Source organism: Tasmannia lanceolata, unplaced genomic scaffold, assembly GCF_043159265.1.
Source record: "Tasmannia lanceolata isolate RefF3 unplaced genomic scaffold, GAP_Taslan_0.1 ptg000006l, whole genome shotgun sequence".
Classification (NCBI taxonomy): Eukaryota; Viridiplantae; Streptophyta; class Magnoliopsida; order Canellales; family Winteraceae; genus Tasmannia; species Tasmannia lanceolata.
Window position 1 is genome coordinate 43,733,220 of NW_027518683.1, and position 19,186 is coordinate 43,752,405.

At 43.0% G+C, this 19,186-nt stretch overlaps 2 protein-coding genes across 3 annotated transcripts; one reads left to right on the forward strand and one right to left on the reverse strand.

The window, feature by feature from the left end:
* The first annotated feature begins 3,922 nt into the window (after positions 1-3,922).
* On the forward strand, positions 3,923-5,380 carry LOC143879036 (uncharacterized). Its single transcript, XM_077381240.1, has 2 exons — positions 3,923-4,402; positions 4,556-5,380. Exons 1-2 carry the CDS (start codon positions 3,923-3,925, stop codon positions 5,378-5,380), a joined length of 1,305 nt encoding a protein of 434 aa, XP_077237355.1.
* Positions 5,381-8,893: 3,513 nt separating this feature from the next.
* LOC143880338 (uncharacterized) lies at positions 8,894-17,770 on the reverse strand. Of its 2 annotated transcripts, none has more exons than XM_077383229.1 (11): positions 12,822-12,961; positions 12,445-12,595; positions 11,720-12,358; positions 11,503-11,640; positions 11,369-11,425; positions 10,417-11,273; positions 10,243-10,330; positions 10,062-10,160; positions 9,736-9,978; positions 9,547-9,641; positions 8,894-9,467 (listed from the first exon to the last, which is right to left on the reverse strand). In XM_077383229.1, exons 2-11 carry the CDS (start codon positions 12,556-12,558, stop codon positions 9,302-9,304), a joined length of 2,496 nt encoding a protein of 831 aa, XP_077239344.1. In that variant the 5' UTR covers positions 12,559-12,595; positions 12,822-12,961; the 3' UTR covers positions 8,894-9,301. The 2 variants fall into 2 exon arrangements, with proteins under 2 accessions (XP_077239344.1, XP_077239343.1); XM_077383228.1 differs by lacking the exon at positions 12,822-12,961 and adding an exon at positions 17,625-17,770 and having other exon boundaries at positions 8,895-9,467.
* Between the last annotated feature and the right edge of the window lie 1,416 nt (positions 17,771-19,186).

Consider the following 19,186-nt stretch of genomic DNA (forward strand, 5'->3'; position numbering starts at 1 on the left):
TGACTTTCAACTTCAGGACTTTCTTCTGGATTTGATGGACCCTTCAAGGGTACTTCTTCTACCCCATTTGAGTGCCCATAATCCCTTCTCTAATACCATGCATAGCTCCCCTCGGTTGCCCTTGAGAAGCCCCCCTTAGGTACTAATAACCCCTTCTTTGTAGCTGAAAACCCATGCCTTTCAACTTGAGCACCATCTTTGAATTTGCTGCACCCTCCAAGGGTACTTCTCCTACCCCATTTGAGGGCCCATAATCCCTTCTCTAATACCATCCATAGGTCCCCTCTATTGCCCTTGAGAAGCCCCCCTTAGGTACTAATAACCCCTATTTTGTAGCTGAAAACCCATGACTTTCAACTTCAGGACTTTCTTCTGGATTTGATGGACCCTCCAAGGGTACTTCTTCTACCCCATTTGACTGCCCATAATCCCTTCTCTAATATCATGCATAGCTCCCCTCGGTTGCCCTTGAGAAGGCCCCCTTAGGTACTAATAACCCCTTCTTTGTAGCTGAAAACCCATGCCTTTCACCTTGAGGACCTTCTTCTGGATTTGATGGACCCTCCGAGGGTACTTCTCCTACCCCATTTGAGTGCCCATAATCCCTTCTCTAATACCATCCATAGGTCCCCTCTATTGCCCTTGAGAAGCCCCCCTTACGTACTAATAACCCCTTTTTTGTAGCTGAAAACCCATGACTTTGAACTTCAGGACCATCTTCTGGATTTGATTGACCCTCCAAGGGTACTTCTTCTACCCCATTTGAGGGCCCATAATCCCTTCTCTAATACCATGCATAGCTCCCCTCGGTTGCCCTTGAGAAGCCCCCCTTAGGTACTAATAACCCCTTTTTTGTAGCTGAAAACCCATGCCTTTCAACTTCACGACCATCTTCTGGATTTCATGGACCCTCCAAGGGTACTTCTTCTACCCCATTTGAGGGCCCATAATCCCTTCTCTAATACCATGCATAGCTCCCCTTTATTTCCCTTGAGAAGCCCCCCTTAGGTACTAGTAACCCCTTTTTTGTAGCTGAAAACCCATGACTTTCAACTTCAGGACTTTCTTCTGGATTTGATGGACCCTCCAAGGGTACTTCTTCTACCCCATTTGAGTGCCCATAATCCCTTCTCTAATACCATGCATAGCTCCCCTCGGTTGCCCTTGAGAAGCCCCCCTTATGTACTAATAACCCCTTTTTTGTAGCTGAAAACCCATGACTTTCAACTTCACGACCATCTTTTGGATTTGATGGACCCTCCGAGGGTACTTCTCCTACCCCATTTGAGGGCCCATAATCCCTTCTCTAATACCATCCATAGCTCCCCTCGGTTGCCCTTGAGAAGCCCCCCTTAGGTACTAATAACCCCTTCTTTGTAGCTGAAAACCCATGCCTTTCAACTTGAGCACCATCTTTGGATTTGCTGCACCCTCCAAGGGTACTTCTCCTACCCCATTTGAGGGCCCATAATCCCTTCTCTAATACCATCCATAGGTCCCCTCTATTGGCCTTGAGAAGCCCCCCTTAGGTACTAATAACCCCTTCTTTGTAGCTGAAAACCCATGCCTTTGAACTTCATGACCTTCTTCTGGATTTGATGGACCCTCCGAGGGTACTTCTTCTACCCCATTTGAGGGCCCATAATCCCTTCTCTAATACCATGCATAGCTCCCCACTGTTGCCCTTAAGAAGCCTCCCTTAGGTACTAATAACCCCTTTTTTGTAGCTGAAAACCCATGCCTTTGAACTTCAGGACCTTCTTCTGGATTTGATGGACCCTCCGAGGGTACTTCTTCTACCGCATTTGAGGGCCCATAATCCCTTCTCTAATACCATGCATAGCTCCCCACTGTTGCCCTTAAGAAGCCTCCCTTAGGTACTAATAACCACTTTTTTGTAGCTGAAAACCCATGCCTTTGAACTTCAGGACCTTCTTCTGGATTTGATGGACCCTCCGAGGGTACTTCTTCTACCCCATTTGAGGGCCCATAATCCCTTTTGCTGTAATTTAATTAAGAAAATATTATATCCTTGCCAGATGTAACATGTTAAACTAATTTCTCGTAGATTTCGTCTTTAAACTAGATTACGTACTGTGACCTGTGTACTTGAAATGCAATGTTCACTTATGTTAAATTATTTCGATGCTTCAGTCTGGTATTAAATGTACTGAGAAAAAATTTGTTATCATCTTCTTCTCATGTTTAAGTCTTAACCCCATATCATATACTCGTTTTGCAGACAAGTTTTCAATCAGGAAGGTCATATTTTCTTCTTTCAATGTGTGCCTCCGAAGGTTTTGCTTATGTCGGCCTCTACTTATTCGCCTTGAGAAGCCCCCTTTACGTACTGGTTCTTATCATATCTTGTCTGCCCTTTGCAGGTCTTCGTAAACTGGCACGCACAATGCTTTCTCTGCTGTTACACTATGATGGCATACTGAAGGATGAAGTTAATTGGGAATATGTTGGTGGGAGTAAGAAATTGTTATTGGTAAGTCCCCGAATGAATCTTAAAGAATTGGAGGCTCTAATCCACAGTCGAATTGGGAGTATTGGAGGAGGGGTGTCACTATCCATCAAATGTCGATATGTTGTTGATCCATATATAAGCACTCTAATCGACGTCGATAGCGATGAAATCTTCCAATCGTTGGTTAAGGTGCTTGAGAAAGATAATTTCAACTCTGTGATGCTATACATAACAAAAATTGACAATGGCCTAAATTCATCTTATTCTTCAATTCTGCCCACAAACAATGTCATACCTTCTACTTCCTTTTCACCTCGAAATCCCTCTCATAACCTGCCCATACGTTTGACTTCTGTACCACCGATTCCCTCTCAAAATCCCTCTCATAATGCATGCATACCTCCTACTTCCGTTCCACCGATTCCACACCTAAGATATCCATCGGAACGAGTAACTGTCACTCCCGACTCTCGTTTTGAAGTAGACTTAGATAGAGAATATGAAACAGAATTGGGTAATACAAGCATAGGAGATGACCTGGCACAGTTTAGTTCAAGGTATGTCTTGTACAATTTTATTTATATTGAAGTACTCAATCTACTATCCTAATTTTATATTGTTGAACTGTGTAGGGTACGAGTTGGCCTAAATGAAAACTTCTCGGACGATATGTATGAGAACCCTACCTCCGAAGATATCATTGTCCCCGGGAATGATGCAGATGTGCCGTTGGAGCATATTAACATTTTGGAGGATGATTTTCATGTCTTCGGTTGTGATTTCGAAGAATTTAGAACTGAAGATGACAATGATGATGATCCTGCAGAGGATGATGATGAGGATGATGACGAGGCTGAGGCCGAGGCTGAGGTTCAGGATGAGGAGGGTGATGAGGCCGCCCATGATCCTGAAAATTATAATGGAAATGAAAATCAGAACGAAGATTCTGGTGAAAATCTTAGGCCAACAGAAGTGGCTCCCCCTACCGCCAATGGTTGGCCATTTCTACCTGCTGGCACAAGTCGGCCACTGGAAGTAGACGACATGTATGTTGGGGCTGATGAGGTAGATGCAGATAATCTTCAGTTCGATGAGTTAACTGTTGGGGCTATGTATCCAAATATGAAGCAGTTCAAGAAGGCCGTTAAGGAGTATGCAATTCGGCAGCGATTCATGTTCAAGAAGTCACGGTCAACTCCCAAGAAGTATGCCGTTGTATGCAAAGAACCAGGTTGCAAGTGGCGTATATCAGGCATTAGCCGTATGACTTATGTGTTAGTGAAGAAGTTTGTGAGCGACCATACGTGTACATCTCACTTAAAGGGCAATGATAATCATCTAGCTACATCCCCATGGGTTGCCGAGACATGATTACCCCTATTTGACCGTCCAGAAGATGTGGGGACAAGGATCATAAGACAGTACATGAAGTCGCACTGGGGTATAACCATGACCTACCGTAGAGCACACCTTGCGATGAACATCATCCTTGAAATAAAGTGTGGAAATGTGGAGGACTCGTACCGCTTGCTCCCTGCACTGATAGTTGAGATGATGAGAACAAACCCGGGCACCTACATGCGTGTTTTTCGAGCGAGAGATCTACGTCCAGGGGGAGATGATAAATTTGCTCGCTTATTCTGGGCATTTGGTCCCAGCATACGTTCTTTCCAACGAACACTCAGATCGATAGTTTTGGTCGATGGGACGCATCTACGTGGAAAGTATCTTGGAATCTTACTGATCGCAGTTGGGGTAGACGGGAACAACGGCTTAGTTCCATTAGCTTTTGGTGTTGTCGAGACTGAGAACGAAGATAGCTGGTGCTGGTTCCTCTATTTGGTGAAGCGGCACGTATTGCCTGAGGGGATACGCGCATTGACCCTGTGCTCCGATCGACAAAAGGGGTTGATGCAAGCAGTGCCTAAAGTAATGCCTATTGCAAACCATAGCTACTGCATGCGTCACCTCGCCGCCAATCTGTACACCGACTTCAAAGACCCTTTACTTAAGAAATTGTTCTGGAGAGCTGCTAGGGCTTTGAGAGAGAGTGTTTTCATAGACACAATGGAAAAAATTAAGGCGAGGAATGAAAATGCACACAACTGGATAGCCGCTATTCCGAAGGAAAACTGGGCTAGTTTCTACTTCAAGGGGGAAAGATATGATGTGTTGACCACCAATAGATCGGAGTGTTACAATGCAGTGCTAAAGGATGCCAGAAAATTGCCGATTGCAGCTGCGGTGGAGCTGACTCGTTTTAAGAGCTCCAAATACATACAGAAACGTCAAGCGATGGGCCTTCAATGGGAAACAAAGTGCACGCATTATGCAGAAAAACATTTGGGACTGGCCAGGGAACAGGGTCGCGGATATACTGCTTATCGAGTAGGTGTGCACGAATTTGAAGTAAGGTCCCGTGATCATCATGATGTCGTAAACTTGCTGCAACAAACCTGTACATGTCGTGAGTTCCAAACGCTTGGGCTTCCGTGCGGACATGCCATGGCAGCCATTGCCATCACAGATTTTGATGAGTACGATTATTGCCATAAATGGTTTCGTATACAGATGTATCGGGAAACGTACTGTGAGGTGCTTCACCCTACAGTAGATCGCACTCAATGGGAACTGCCTCCAGAACCTCTGCAGACTGTATTACCTCCAATAGCGAAAAGACCACCTGGACGGCCGCGAACGAGAAGATCTGACCGCGAATTGCAGAGTGGAGTGCATCGCAAATGTACGATCTGTGGAAAACTAGGCCACAACAAAAGGACTTGCAGAGAACCTCCCATGGAGAGACAACTCCCTGATGAATCTTCCATTGGACCCTCTGCCCCCGTTTTCAATAGGTACATGATACGTAATATATTGAGGTCAATAAGTAGTATAGAACATCCCTGATTCCATACTTATTCGGTGTGGTGGTGGTGTTGTAGGTCGGGTGTACCTTGTGCAGCTCCTTTTTTCACGTAATTATTCCGCGGAGAATGCATTGGAGGCTCCAGTTGGATGAAGGAGGAGAAGTGGATTAATTGAAAGTGTGCACAGTAATTAGTTGCTGTATATAATAATTTTTTGAGGTATAGTGGTGTGCATAGTTGAAGGCTGGCAAGTTTTCTGAGGAGAACCCAATTTTTTGAAGGTGGAATATTCTATTTTTTGGACCCTACTGTAATTAATGGTATACTGTAATTAGTGGTGTGCATAGTTGAAGGCTGCCCAGTTTTATGAGGGAAACCCAATTTTCTGAAGGTGGAATACTCAATTTTTTGTTATACTGTAATTAATGGTATACTGTAATTAGTGGTGTGCATAGTTGAAGGCTGCCCAGTTTTATGAGGGAAACCCAATTTTTTGAAGGTGGAATACTGTATTCTTTGTTATACTGTAATTAATGGTATACTGTAATTACTGGTATACTGTAATTTTTGGAGGGAAACCCTGTTTTCTTAAGGTGGAATGGGTTGTCATAGTTGAAGGCTGCCCAGTTTTCTGAAGCTCGAATGAGTTCTACCTTGCAAGCATTGTTAAAATAAGCTTTTCCCTGCTGGTAAGAAAATTCAAGAACTGGAAAATTAAATTGGTTGTATATATATGACATTTTTGTTCATTTTGCAAAAAGTTTGTCATTTTGCAAAAAAGTTTGCAAAAAGCGTTTCCCTGCTGGTAAGAAAGGGCGCAATAAAGTTTGTCATTTTGCAACCTTTATTTATTGACCTTTTTGTTCGTTTCATGGGCATTGATGTCCCAAAAAAATGGAGCATAGAGCTTTACTCCCCCTTAATATATGCATATTATTATGACTTGGGAGCTCAAATGTTCTCCCCCTTTTGTCATCACCAAAAAAGGTGGAACAAAAGGAAAGAGAGTAGGTGTGAGCCAATGAAAGTGCGTACAACCACTCAAAGGACATAGCATCCACGACACATCATAACAGTGACAGAATTATATAAAACGGAATACATCCCAAAAAGATCCAACTTACTATCCAAGCAACTACCTAAATATGATCCATACAACCAACTGATAATCCAAACACTATAGAAACATATAGATAAGGCTAATATAAAAAGAAATCTGAACAACACAGGATCCATCATCAGAGAACTAGAGCCATCTACTGTTCCGAAGGAGGCGGTGGGTGATGAGAAGAACTGCCCGGCGCCTGGCCCCACTGACCACTAGAGATGTAGCGATAATAGGCGGCCCACTGGTCATCAAAGTGGGAAGTCATGGTGTGGAAGCGAGTCGAAATCGCAGAGTCGACATGGGTAGACAACTGCTGAAACTGAGAGGCCATGGATCACTCAATGGCCTCCTGCATGTGAGCCAAATCCTGGCGAGTGCAGAACTGAGATGTATCTTCTGAAGGCTGAGGTGCCGGTGCAGGCTGGTCCTCGGCTTCATAGCCTCCTCAATCGTGAACATCGATGTCAATCGCTGCTTCATTAAGAGCCATGCGGTTAAATGTCGGAACATCAAACGGGGCAGTAGGAGTCATGGTCATCTCTCCATCCAAGGTGATGCCGAAGTGCCGGAAGACACAGGTGAGAATCATGCCATATGGCAAGGAAGATCGGTAGCATTCAGGGGTCTGAAACATGAAGCGAAACATGATATATGGCAGACAAAGCTGGCGGCCCTCTAGGATGCTGTAGATAATATAAGCCTCTAAGGGTCTTACGGCTTCACGCATCCCACCACGAGGTATGAAGATGTGGTACATGAAGTTATGGAGCACGCGCGCAACCGGAATGAGGTCGGCAGATTGTACGGGCATATTAGGGTGGTAGCGCCGTGTTATCCGCCCATAGACAGTGTCATGATCAATATCATCAAGTTCATGCGTCCCATCGTCCGACCAAAAATAGTGTAAGAGGCCGTCATGGCTAATCCCAAATACTGTGGCAAAAGTCTGATAGGTGAGTTTGATGACAGTTTTCTTCACCTTAGATTCGATTTTGAAGAAGGAAGGGGAAATTGTGAGATTGGCATAGAAGAGACGCACCAATCGAGGGTAAACGGGTTCGTTAATGTGAAGGATGGGTGTCCAATGAAGAGCATCAAATTTGGCCTTTAAATCAAAATTTTCAAGGACAGGGGGATCAATGTACCTACCGGTGAGGACGCGCCTAGTGCCGACGTCGTCCCAGAGTTTCTTCGCCTTATCCCCAGTGAAATAGGACTTGGCCACAACCTCGGCAGCCACAGCCTTGGCCTTGGACTTCTTCCGTGAAGGCCCTTCTTCGTCGGGAACTTCTTCACGAACGTATTCGGGGTCTTCAACTTGGGAGGAGCCTCCGATGTTGAGATTTTTGGTTTTAGGAGGCATGGTGACAGGAAATATGGATGGAGACAAAAGTGATATGTAAAGTAGAAGAGAAATAGCCCTAAAATGGAGGCCAAAAAGAGAAATAGAGAAGGGAAGAAAGAAAAAACGAAAAAGGGGTGAAATGCTAGGGTTTTAGGAAGAAGAGAGGGATTTGGAAGGGAGAAGAGGGTTTTGGAGGAAGATGTAGGGAGAAAATGACGGAACGAAAGAAAAAGTGGACTTAGGGTTTCAAGAGAAGTGGTTTAGGTATAGGGAAAGAAGAGAAGGAAAGTAAAGTAAAAAAAAGGAACCGGGTCCAGGGTTATGAAGCTCCTGGGCCGATTCTCGGAGTTCCGAGACACTGTGTCGGAGTTCCGAGAACAAAAGGAAATTTTTTTTTTCCATTGCCCGAATCTCGGAGTTCCGAGAAATGTTCTCGGAGCTCCGAGAATATACAGGTTTTTTGGATATGCTACTGGAAGGAATCTCGGAGTTCCGAGAAATGTTCTCGGAGCTCCGAGAATATACAGGTTTTTTTTTTAGGCTACTGGAACGAATCTCGGAGTTCCGAGAAATTTTCTCGGAGCTCCGAGAATATACAGGTTTTTTTTTTAGGCTACTGGAACGAATCTCGGAGTTCCGAGAAAATTTCTCGGAGCTCCGAGAATATACAGGTTTTTTTTTATGCTACTGGTACGAATCTCGGAGTTCCGAGAAAATTTCTCGGAGCTCCGAGAATAGACGGTTGTTTTCACATTATACTGGACCGAATCTCGGAGTTCCGAGACATTGTCTCGGAATTCCGAGAATCCTTGGAGGTTCCACTTTAGGATCTGCTAACCCATTTATTTTATATTTTTATTTTGTATGAATTGTCTTTTGCGACACAAACTATTGAAATTGTGGCCCATCAAATGGACGTTATGGATCATCCTATGGTGTGGGGTGGAAAGTCCATTTGGAAAGAAGAGGGTGGGTGTTGTAAGAAATTAAGTGTGCAATTTATGAACAACTTTGAGGAAGAATTTTTTTCTTCCCAACAGTTCAACCAACCAAACAAAACCGGAAAAGCACAAAAAACAGGGGTCCCATTGCCAACTATGACGATGAAAATATAAAGTAGAGAGAATAACCACAATTACAAATAAATCATATTTCCATCCAATAGAAATATAAATTCCCCCAAAACTTTATGAACAAATATTTGATGATTTTCAAAGACCTTTACCATATTTCGCAATGAACCCAATGCCACAACCACCATCACTTCACAGAACTTGATTTATCATTACAAATACATAGTTGTCAGTATGCTGAGATACAAACAAACCCTCCCTCTGTGTCTCTACACCCTGCTTTCTGTCCTACACATATGCGCCCAACAAATAAATGTAGCCCATTTTACCCCATTTTGCTTACAAATACACAGAAAACTTCACTGGAAAGACCATCAATGTCCACCATGTTTACAACATCCATCAGAACTTGAAGAGAGGTTCTTCATTTTTCAGTCATATATCCCCCTTAAGGAAATCACCACAGTCCCCAAACTCTCCGCGCAAGAATCTTTCGCAGAGCTGCAGCCGATAAGCGGGAATGTCAGACTTGCTGAAAGTAAATGGATCATTTGCATACAGATGGTCGATCGCTTTAAGCACGAACAAACCACAGTCGAACCTGCATAACAACAGTTGTATTGAACGAATCAAAATCATAGCCTAGAAAAATAAACATTTAAATATACTAATATACTGACCCATTGGCCTGTTGTGGGAAATTTTCCATCTGCGCATATTGAAAGTGGTCTATATCACAGCCCCTTTCCTTTAAGTACTCCTTCAACAACACAACCTGCAAGTGGTTAACATTGACAGGTTTAGGAAACATAAGTGTTATACGTATAGATTTATAAGTAGGAAAACATTAAAGATGCTAACCCACTTACGGTCAATCCTGCTCTTTCCTGGAACTCTATTCCTTTACAGGAATTGCATTCGTGGAAAATTTTGTTGATCATATCGACAATGAGGAGAACCCAATGGTTGTCTTCACATAATGGTAATAGTACCATTTTTACTGCTTCGAGGTGGTGGTTTATAAGTCTACTGTGCAGAGCGTCCTTCGCTGTCCTCCACTTTTCTACCCTCTGGACCTCAGTGACTTCGGTCCCTACTGCAGTAAGAGTTCCCTATAAAAAAAAGGAATTCAATGGGATACTACAGATAAAATCTTATGTAAACCTCAATGTGGGATGATAGAAATAACACTTACATGTACCACCGATGGAACGAAGACAATTCCCCCCATTGTAGGATCTGCTAACCCATCGTCATTGGAGGACTGCACGTGCTTCCCATATATATCGACAATCTTCAAGGAAGAGAAGTAAATGTCAGATGTACATTATTCCCTACAGTAATGTAGAAATTAATGATAAAAAAATGACACTTACAGTGCCAGTCAGGTATTGTCTGACATTCCATAGATGTTGTAGGTCTTCAGCTATTAGGTGTACATCATCCGTTTCCATGAGGATATCACTGCAAAATTGTATTAAATTGTTAGTTAATAATTTTCAATTCTGATCAACTTAAATCATGGTATAATATAATTCGCATCTACTTGCCTTTTATCATGCTTTAGAAGTCTCTCTATCAGAGCTGTTCTCCTTCCCTTACGCATCTTCCCGTCATCCCCTTTCTTCTTGGGCGGTGGTTTAGGTATGTTGGGGTCCTCCCCCTGTTTCTTCCCTTCCTTCTGCCTCCTCTTTCGGGTCTTCCCTGAATAGTAGGGGCTTTTTCTGGCTCTCCCAGGTTTCCTACTCCTTCCATCCATCTTCACACCCCTCACAATGCTCCCTAATTCGGAATCCACCATCTCATCCCTTAGACCACTCACTTTCATCTCAACTTCAGTAGATGGTGCCTCTTCCTTGGTCACCTCCATTTCGAACAATCGTTGTAAAGGGTTAAGGATCACCCCGTCTGTGGTGCCGAATATTTCTTCATGTGACCTGGGGTTCTGAGCCGATACATCTATTAGGGTGGCGGCTGCATCCATGTCACATCCAACGTCAGCTAAATCCGTCCAATCCTCGCACAGCTGCGAAGATAATCGTGCACCTTGAGATGCATTTTCGCCCTTCCTCTCCTCCTCAACCCCCTCCACCTCAACCCCCTCCATTCTTCCCCCAGTCCCTTCATTTGTTCTCCGCATACGCTCCCATCCTTTTTTCAAATCCTCCTCTTTCTTTCTGACATCTTCCTCTCTTTTTCCAACATCTTCCTCTCTTTTTCTTATTTCTTCCCATGCTGCTGTAATCATCTGCCACTGTCTATCAATTACATCTCCCTCTCTCGCCAAAAATTTTATATGCTTCGACTCATCTTCACTACTTCCTTTCTCCATTTCACTTTCTACTCCCAAAACTATCCCCTCGGATTCCAACTGTTCCTTATCGACTTCCATTGTCTCATCAACATCCTAATGTTTAAACATGACAGTCAATGATCAAATTTAAAAAATTAATAAGTAAAATAAAATAACGTACGCAACATAGTCCTGCTCGACTGCATTACCTCATCCTGTAGGTACTGTGACTTCTCTAACAGAGATACTTTCAATGTCACCACCACCTGAATTTTTGGAAAACATAGTCAGTTATCAAGATACTAGTATTGATATATACGTTAACAAATTTTTCATATCTCACCTCCGATTTCTTTATCTGCTTCTGCTCCACTAATCGATATGTCTTTGATTCGTTTGCTTTCCAGTCCCATTTAAGGACACGTGGACGAGCAGTTGGATTGGTGGGAATCCAAAATGTGGTATGCTCGTATAACCATACCTGCATACATACGAAACACCATGTTAATCAAACTATAAACAGCACGGTTAGAATATTAAATGTCATGAGTCCAAATTACCTGAATTACCAACGAGCAGCCACCAAGGTACCTGCCACCCTTGCTGACTCTGTCTAGGTAATCTACGAGCCAGTCATACACTGCCATCGCCCAGTTATAGTTGCCAATGTTTCCTATATCGTCGATGTAGGGCCAGAAGAGCTCGTCAGCTCGATGTGCGCTTTTTGGGAAAAGGACAGAGGCAAAAAGATGTAGGAGAACATATTTCACTGTCTTCTCTATCGAAACTTTATTGCGTTCTCTAACTAATGCTGTAATTTCATTCTCAATAACCGATGCCTTGACGTTGGCCTCTGGAAATAGCCAGCCAGGCACTTTAGGTTGCGGTTTTGTCCTGTCGAATGACAGAACCCTCACCACGTCCATTCGCTCTCCAGTAAGTGGCAGTCCTAATGCCAATGCCACATCTCTTGGAAGGAAGGGGACATTTATACTCCCTAACGTGAACGTGTTAGTGCCGGGAGTCCACTTATCGTGGATAGCTCTTATGAGAGGCTTGTGCATGATAATGTCCTCCATGCCAAACAGATGTCGGAAAGGAGTCTTTTCTATGGCATGAAAATGGACTGGCTTGAACTTTATCCTGTCCATTGCCGATTTGAAAGAAGCTGGAGAACATCGTGCTGGGACGTATGGAGCCTGCAAAACAAATTACATTGCCAAAATATATGTCGTAAATGAATTAACTTACTATCATTGATACAATTAACAACATACACACTTACATCTGTTCCTCTCTTCTTCACAGCTGCAGTTTTCGTCTCCTCCCCTTCTAAACTCCTTTCTGTCCTTCTTGGAGGCTTTGTTACTTTCACTCTATCACTTTTTCGCATCACCATCTTTCAAGGCTTTGAATGGCTCCTGACCGGATAAAAACTGTATAACAATGAACAACCAAATCAAAATCACCGAGATCAATTCATAACCCAAAAACTCAGTTATATTGACAATCATTAAAAATCTCGTCATCATCATCTCTAAAATAAATTACCAAGAAAATCAATAAAATCCAACCCATAGCATAAACTCATATTCCCAATCAGTACTATTATGAAGAAAAGCTACCAAGCAAACCAACAATTATTACAATTCTCATACTTACCTGAAAATATGTATCATGTCTGTAACCTCTAAGGTCTGGCTTCTTAGATATGAAGCAAAGCAAAGAAGAAATAAAAGAGCTAACCAATAAGTGCAACCATCAGTGTTCTATATGAATTTTCTGAAAGCACAACAACAAGGACAAACCCCCAAAACAGATTAGGAGGTCAGTTAAAATTCTCATCCACATGGGCATCAGGCGAGTATTAGCTCACATGCATTTAAAAAAAAACTTATAGCATCAGACCTTTTGAGAAACAAAGCAGATAAGCACTAGGTATTGGAATTCAATGACCACCATTGGACCAATAATTTAATAAATGAAATCGAAGATAAAACAAGTGAACCATGACTACTTCAACAATGAACATGGGTCTCCACATGGTATTAAAGAAGGCCCATCAACTATAAATTGTGCCCTCTACATGGTATTGAAGAAGGTGTTTTTGAAAACCCATTTCTCCACTCCACATATTGTAAAAATAAAAGCCTAGCATAAACAAATAGCACACGACCATTTGCATTTATTTTACTCCGTAGGTGGAAATGTGGTACCTGATATGTACATGAAATGAAATCGCATTTCTCCATTCCAAAAATTAACGTAAAAAATAAAACCTAGCATAAATGCAGAAGAAGGTCCTGAAGTTGAAAATCAACTCTATTTCAGCTACAAAAAATGGGTTATTAGTACGTAAGGGGGGCTTCTCAAGGGCAACCGAGGGGAGCTATGCATGATATTAGAGAAGGGATTATGGGCACTCAAATGGGGTAGAAGAAGTACCCTTGGAGGGTCCATCAAATCCAGAAGAAAGTCCTGAAGTTGAAAGTCATGGGTTTTCAGCTACAAAAAAGGGGTTATTAGTACCTAAGGGGGGCTTCTCAAGCGCAACCGAGGGGAGCTATGGATGGTATTAGAGAAGGGATTATGGGCCCTCAAATGGGGTAGAAGAAGTACCCTCGGAGGGTCCATCAAATCCAAAAGAAGGACCTGAAGTTCAAAGGCATGGGTTTTCAGCTACAAAAAAGGGGTTATTAGTACCTAAGAGAGGCTTCTCAAGGGCAACAGTGGGGAGCTATGCATGGTATTAGAGAAGGGATTATGGGCCCTCAAATGGGGTAGAAGAAGTACCCTCGGAGGGTCCATCAAATCCAGAAGAAGGTCCTGAAGTTCAAAGGCATGGGTTTTCAGCTACAAAGAAGGGGTTATTAGTACCTAAGGGGGGCTTCTCAAGGGCAATAGAGGGGACCTATGGATGGTATTAGAGAAGGGATTATGGGCCCTCAAATGGGGTAGGAGAAGTACCCTCGGATGGTCCACCAAATCCAGAAGAAGGTCCTCAAGGTGAAAGGCATGGGTTTTCAGCTACAAAGAAGGGGTTATTAGTACCTAAGGGGGGCTTCTCAAGGCCAACAAAGGGGACCTATGGATGGTATTAGAGAAGGGATTATGGGCACTCAAATGGGGTAGGAGAAGTACCCTTGGAGGGTGCAGCAAATCCAAAGATGGTGCTCAAGTTGAAAGGCATGGGTTTTCAGCTACAAAGAAGGGGTTATTAGTACCTAAGGGGGGCTTCTCAACGGCAACAGAGGGGACCTATGGATGGTATTAGAGAAGGGATTATGGGCCCTCAAATGGGGTACGAGAAGTACCCTTGGAGGGTGCAGCAAATCCAAAGATGGTGCTCAAGTTGAAAGGCATGGGTTTTCAGTTACAAAGAAGGGGTTATTAGTACCTAAGGGGGGCTTCTCAAGGGCAACCGAGGCGAGCTATGCATGGTATTAGAGAAGGGATTATGGGCACTCAAATGGGGTAGAAGAAGTACCCTTGGAGGGTCCATCAAATCCAGAAGATAGTCCTGAAGTTGAAAGTCATGGGTTTTCAGCTACAAAAAAGGGGTTATTAGTACGTAAGGGGGGCTTCTCAAGGGCAATAGAGGGGAGCTATGCATGGTATTAGAGAAGGGATTATGGGCCCTCAAATGGGGTAGAAGAAGTACCCTCGGAGGGTCAATCAAATCCAGAAGAAGGTCCTGAAGTTCAAAGGCATGGGTTTTCAGCTACAAAGAAGGGGTTATTAGTACCTAAGGGGGGCTTCTCAAGGGCAATAGAGGGGACCTATGGATGGTATTAGAGAAGGGATTATGCGCCCTCAAATGGGGTAGAAGAAGTACCCTTGGAGGGTCCATCAAATCCAGAAGATGGTCCTGAAGTTCAAAATCATGGGTTTTCAGCTACAAAGAAGGGGTTATTAGTACCTAAGGGGAGCTATGCATGGTATTAGAGAAGGGATTATGGGCCCTCAAATGGGGTAGAAGAAGTACCCTTGGAGGGTCCATGAAAGTCATGGGTTTTCAGCTACAAAAAAGGGGTTATTAGTACGTAAGGGGGGCTTCTCAAGGGCAATAGAGGGGACCTATGGATGGTATTAGAGAAGGGATTATGGGCACTCAAATGGGGTAGGAGAAGTACCCTCAGAGGGTCCATCAAATCCAGAAGAAGGTCCTCAAGGTGAAAGGCATGGGTTTTCAGCTACAAAGAAGGGGTTATTAGTACCTAAGGGGGGCTTCTCAAGGGCAACCGAGGGGAGCTATGCATGGTATTAGAGAAGAGATTATGGGCACTCAAATGGGGTAGAAGAAGTACCCTTGGAGGGTCCATCAAATCCAGAAGAAAGTCCTGAAGTTGAAAGTCATGGGTTTTCAGCTACAAAAAAGGGGTTATTAGTACCTAAGGGGGGCTTCTCAAGGGCAACCGAGGGGAGCTATGCATGGTATTAGAGAAGGGATTATGGGCACTCAAATGGGGTAGAAGAATTACCCTTGGAGGGTCCATCAAATCCAGAAGATAGTCCTGAAGTTGAAAGTCATGGGTTTTCAGCTACAAAAAAGGGGTTATTAGTACGTAAGGGGGCTTCTCAAGGGCAATAGAGGGGAACTATGCATGGTATTAGAGAAGGGATTATGGGCCCTCAAATGGGGTAGAAGAACTACCCTTGGGGGGTCCATGAAAGTCATGGGTTTTCAGCTACAAAAAAGGGGTTATTAGTACGTAAGGGGGGCTTCTTAAGGGCAATAGAGGGGACCTATGGATGGTATTAGAGAAGGGATTATGGGCACTCAAATGGGGTAGGAGAAGTACCCTCAGAGGGTCCATCAAATCCAGAAGAAGGTCCTCAAGGTGAAAGGCATGGGTTTTCAGCTACAAAGAAGGGGTTATTAGTACCTAAGGGGGGCTTCTCAAGGGCAACCGAGGGGAGCTATGCATGGTATTAGAGAAGGGATTATGGGCACTCAAATGGGGTAGAAGAAGTACCCTTGGAGGGTCCATCAAATCCAGAAGAAAGTCCTGAAGTTGAAAGTCATGGGTTTTCAGCTACAAAAAAGGGGGTTATTAGTACCTAAGGGGGGCTTCTCAAGGGCAATAGAGGGGAGCTATGCATGGTATTAGAGAAGGGATTATGGGCCCTCAAATGGGGTAGAAGAAGTACCCTTGGAGGGTCCATCAAATCCAGAAGATGGTCGTCAAGTTGAAAGTCATGGGTTTTCAGCTACAAAAAAGGGGTTATTAGTACCTAGAAGAAGTCGCCATAGAGGGGCCATCAACTGCCTAACATGGTCCCCAAGTTCACAGAAAAGGGTTTCCAGCTACTAGTACCAAAAGAGGGTTTTCAAGGCCAATATAGGGGAGCTCTACATGGTTTTCAAGAAGGTGATTTTGAAATCCCATTTCTCCACTCCACAAATTGTAAAATTAAAAGCCTAGCATTAACATATGTAAATGAAACAAAATCGCATTTCTCCATTCCACAAATTAACGTAAAAAATTAAACCCTAGCATCAACAAATACCGTAGCATGCAACTCTATTTTACTCTGTACGTGGATACGCATGTATGAAATGAAATCCCATCTCTCCATTTCACAAATTAATGTACAAAATAAAACCCTACAATAAATAAACAGCAGAACGTTTCTCCATTTCACAAATTAATGTAAAACATAAAACCCTAGCAGCAACAAACAACATTTAAAAGCATTTACAACTATTTTACTCTGTAGGAGGAAATGCAGTAACTGACATGTATATGAACTGAAAAAAATAAAAAACATATAGCATGAAAAAGGATTTCCCCCCCCTTTTGCATCTCTCTCAACCTGATTTTCCTCTTCAAAAATAAATAAAAATGAGATTGAATAAAGGAAGGGAAGGAAACGACGTACCAGGTAGGGTTTCCTTCAAATGCGAGATTTGATACGTACTTCACCTTGGTCGAGATCGCCGTCGAGATCGCCGGTGTGCTTGCCGTAGAGATCGCCGGAGGGAGGAGAGGACGAAATAAATTTAACAGAGACGAGAGGAGAGAAGAGGGAAGAGAGAGGAGGGAAAACGTAAATGTTTTTTTTTTAATTTTTTCTAAGTCATTTCACTGTTTCTGCCAGAGGGGCATTCTCGTCATTCGAAATTTCGAAATCCAAATTTTGACCCCCTTCTGTCATTTCCAACAAACCCTTGACCCCTCTGATATTATGCCTTTTATTTGGCTCCCTTATGTCTAATTTCCTTAGTTCTAAAACAGAGAGCATATACAATCCAACACGGTACTGTTTAGAATCCCAATTCTTATTTTTCTAAAACTTACTTAAAAAAGAGAGCATTTTTAATGATTCCAGAGTTAAATAGTAAATCTTTGGAATATTACCGAAAAAAAAAAAAAACCATGAAGAATCATACAAAAAAAGCAGACAGAGACGTGCTCCAATTTTGTGTTAATGAAAATGAAAAAAATACTCATCTTTGTTTACCTGTCATGGTTGTGGATGGCAACTGCAAGGTAGAGTTCCAACAATCTATCCTTTAATCCCATCTACATTCTAGAATCTCATTCCACCACCGAATTCCATCGATTCAGCTCTCGCTCTGATTCTTAAAATCCTCCGTTCATGTTTCTACATCTGCCATGTTTTGTACAGAAGGACCGTACTTGGTTTAGTTTCTTTAATTTTTCTTAAAATCATGAAGATTAAAATAATAATAATAATAATAATGCAATGGTACAAAATGTTTAAACGGGGAAAGAGGACGCACCTTTGTCTAGATGACGATTATCTGCAGTCAATACTCAATATAGGGGATGTGTTGTATCTTGGGCCAATCTTGGCCGTCGTTCTCTTGACATGATTCCTTTAATTTAGGACATCGGATAATAGCCAAATGTATAAGTGAAGTGGGGAGGCCATCTTCTGGCAAGGATGATATTTCAGGACAGTAACTAATATGTAAATACTTAAGGGATGTGAGGTTTTGCATCCCATTGGGTAAGGACTTGAGATTTGGACAAGAAGAGATTTCTAGGATATTGAGCGTGGTGGGTAGCCCCTTGGGCAAGGACTTGAGATTTTCGCAACGGTCGACGAAAAGATGGACGAGAGTGGCGGGCAGTCCATACTCATTGTTGTTATCATCAGGGAACAACGAAAAGAGTTGAGGACAATTAACGATTCTCAAATTTGTGAGAGAGGTGAGGCTTTGCATCCCTTTGGGCAAGGACTTGCAAGTATAGATTTGTAGAATATTGAGCGTGGTGGGTAGCCCATGGTCATTATTTTCATCATCAGCAAATAATTGAGGACAGTTTCCGATTCCCAATTCTTTGAGGCAGGGTAGGCTTTGCATCCACTTGGGCAAGGACTTGAGATTAAAAAAAGCGGAGATTACTAGAGCAGTGAGCGTGGTGGGCAGCCTAGGGTCATTCTTTTCATCATCTAGAAACAAGGAATGGAGTTGAGGACATTCATGAACTACCAATTTTGTGAAAGAGGTGAGGCTTTGCATCCCCTTGGTCAAGGATTTGATATTAGGACAAGTGAAGATTTCTAGAGTATTGAGCGTGGTGGGCAGCCCATAGTCATTATTTTCATCATCTGGAAACAAGGAATGGAGTTGAGGACATTCACGGATTACCAATTTTTTGAGAGAGGTGAGGCTTTGCATCCCCTTGGGCAAGGACATGAGATTGTCACATGAAAATATTTGAAGGTCTTGAATTGTCATGGGCAGTGCTGACTCTTTTGAGAAAAGCGGGAGTTGAGTAGCAATGGATAACTCTACAAGGGAGGTGAGGTTTTCCAGCCGAGTAGGCATGGACTTGAGATTAGGACATCCGACAATTCTTAGAGATTTGAGCGTGGTGGGAAGCCCCCCCTCTCCATATCCGAAGGACTTTAGTCGTGGGCAGTCAGAGATATGCAAATGTTGGAGAGAGGTTAGATCTTGCAAAGAGACCTTCTCGAGAAAGCACTCCAACTGATGACACGTTCCTATGATTAACCTTTGAAGAGAGATAGGGCAAGGCGTTGTCAAGCTT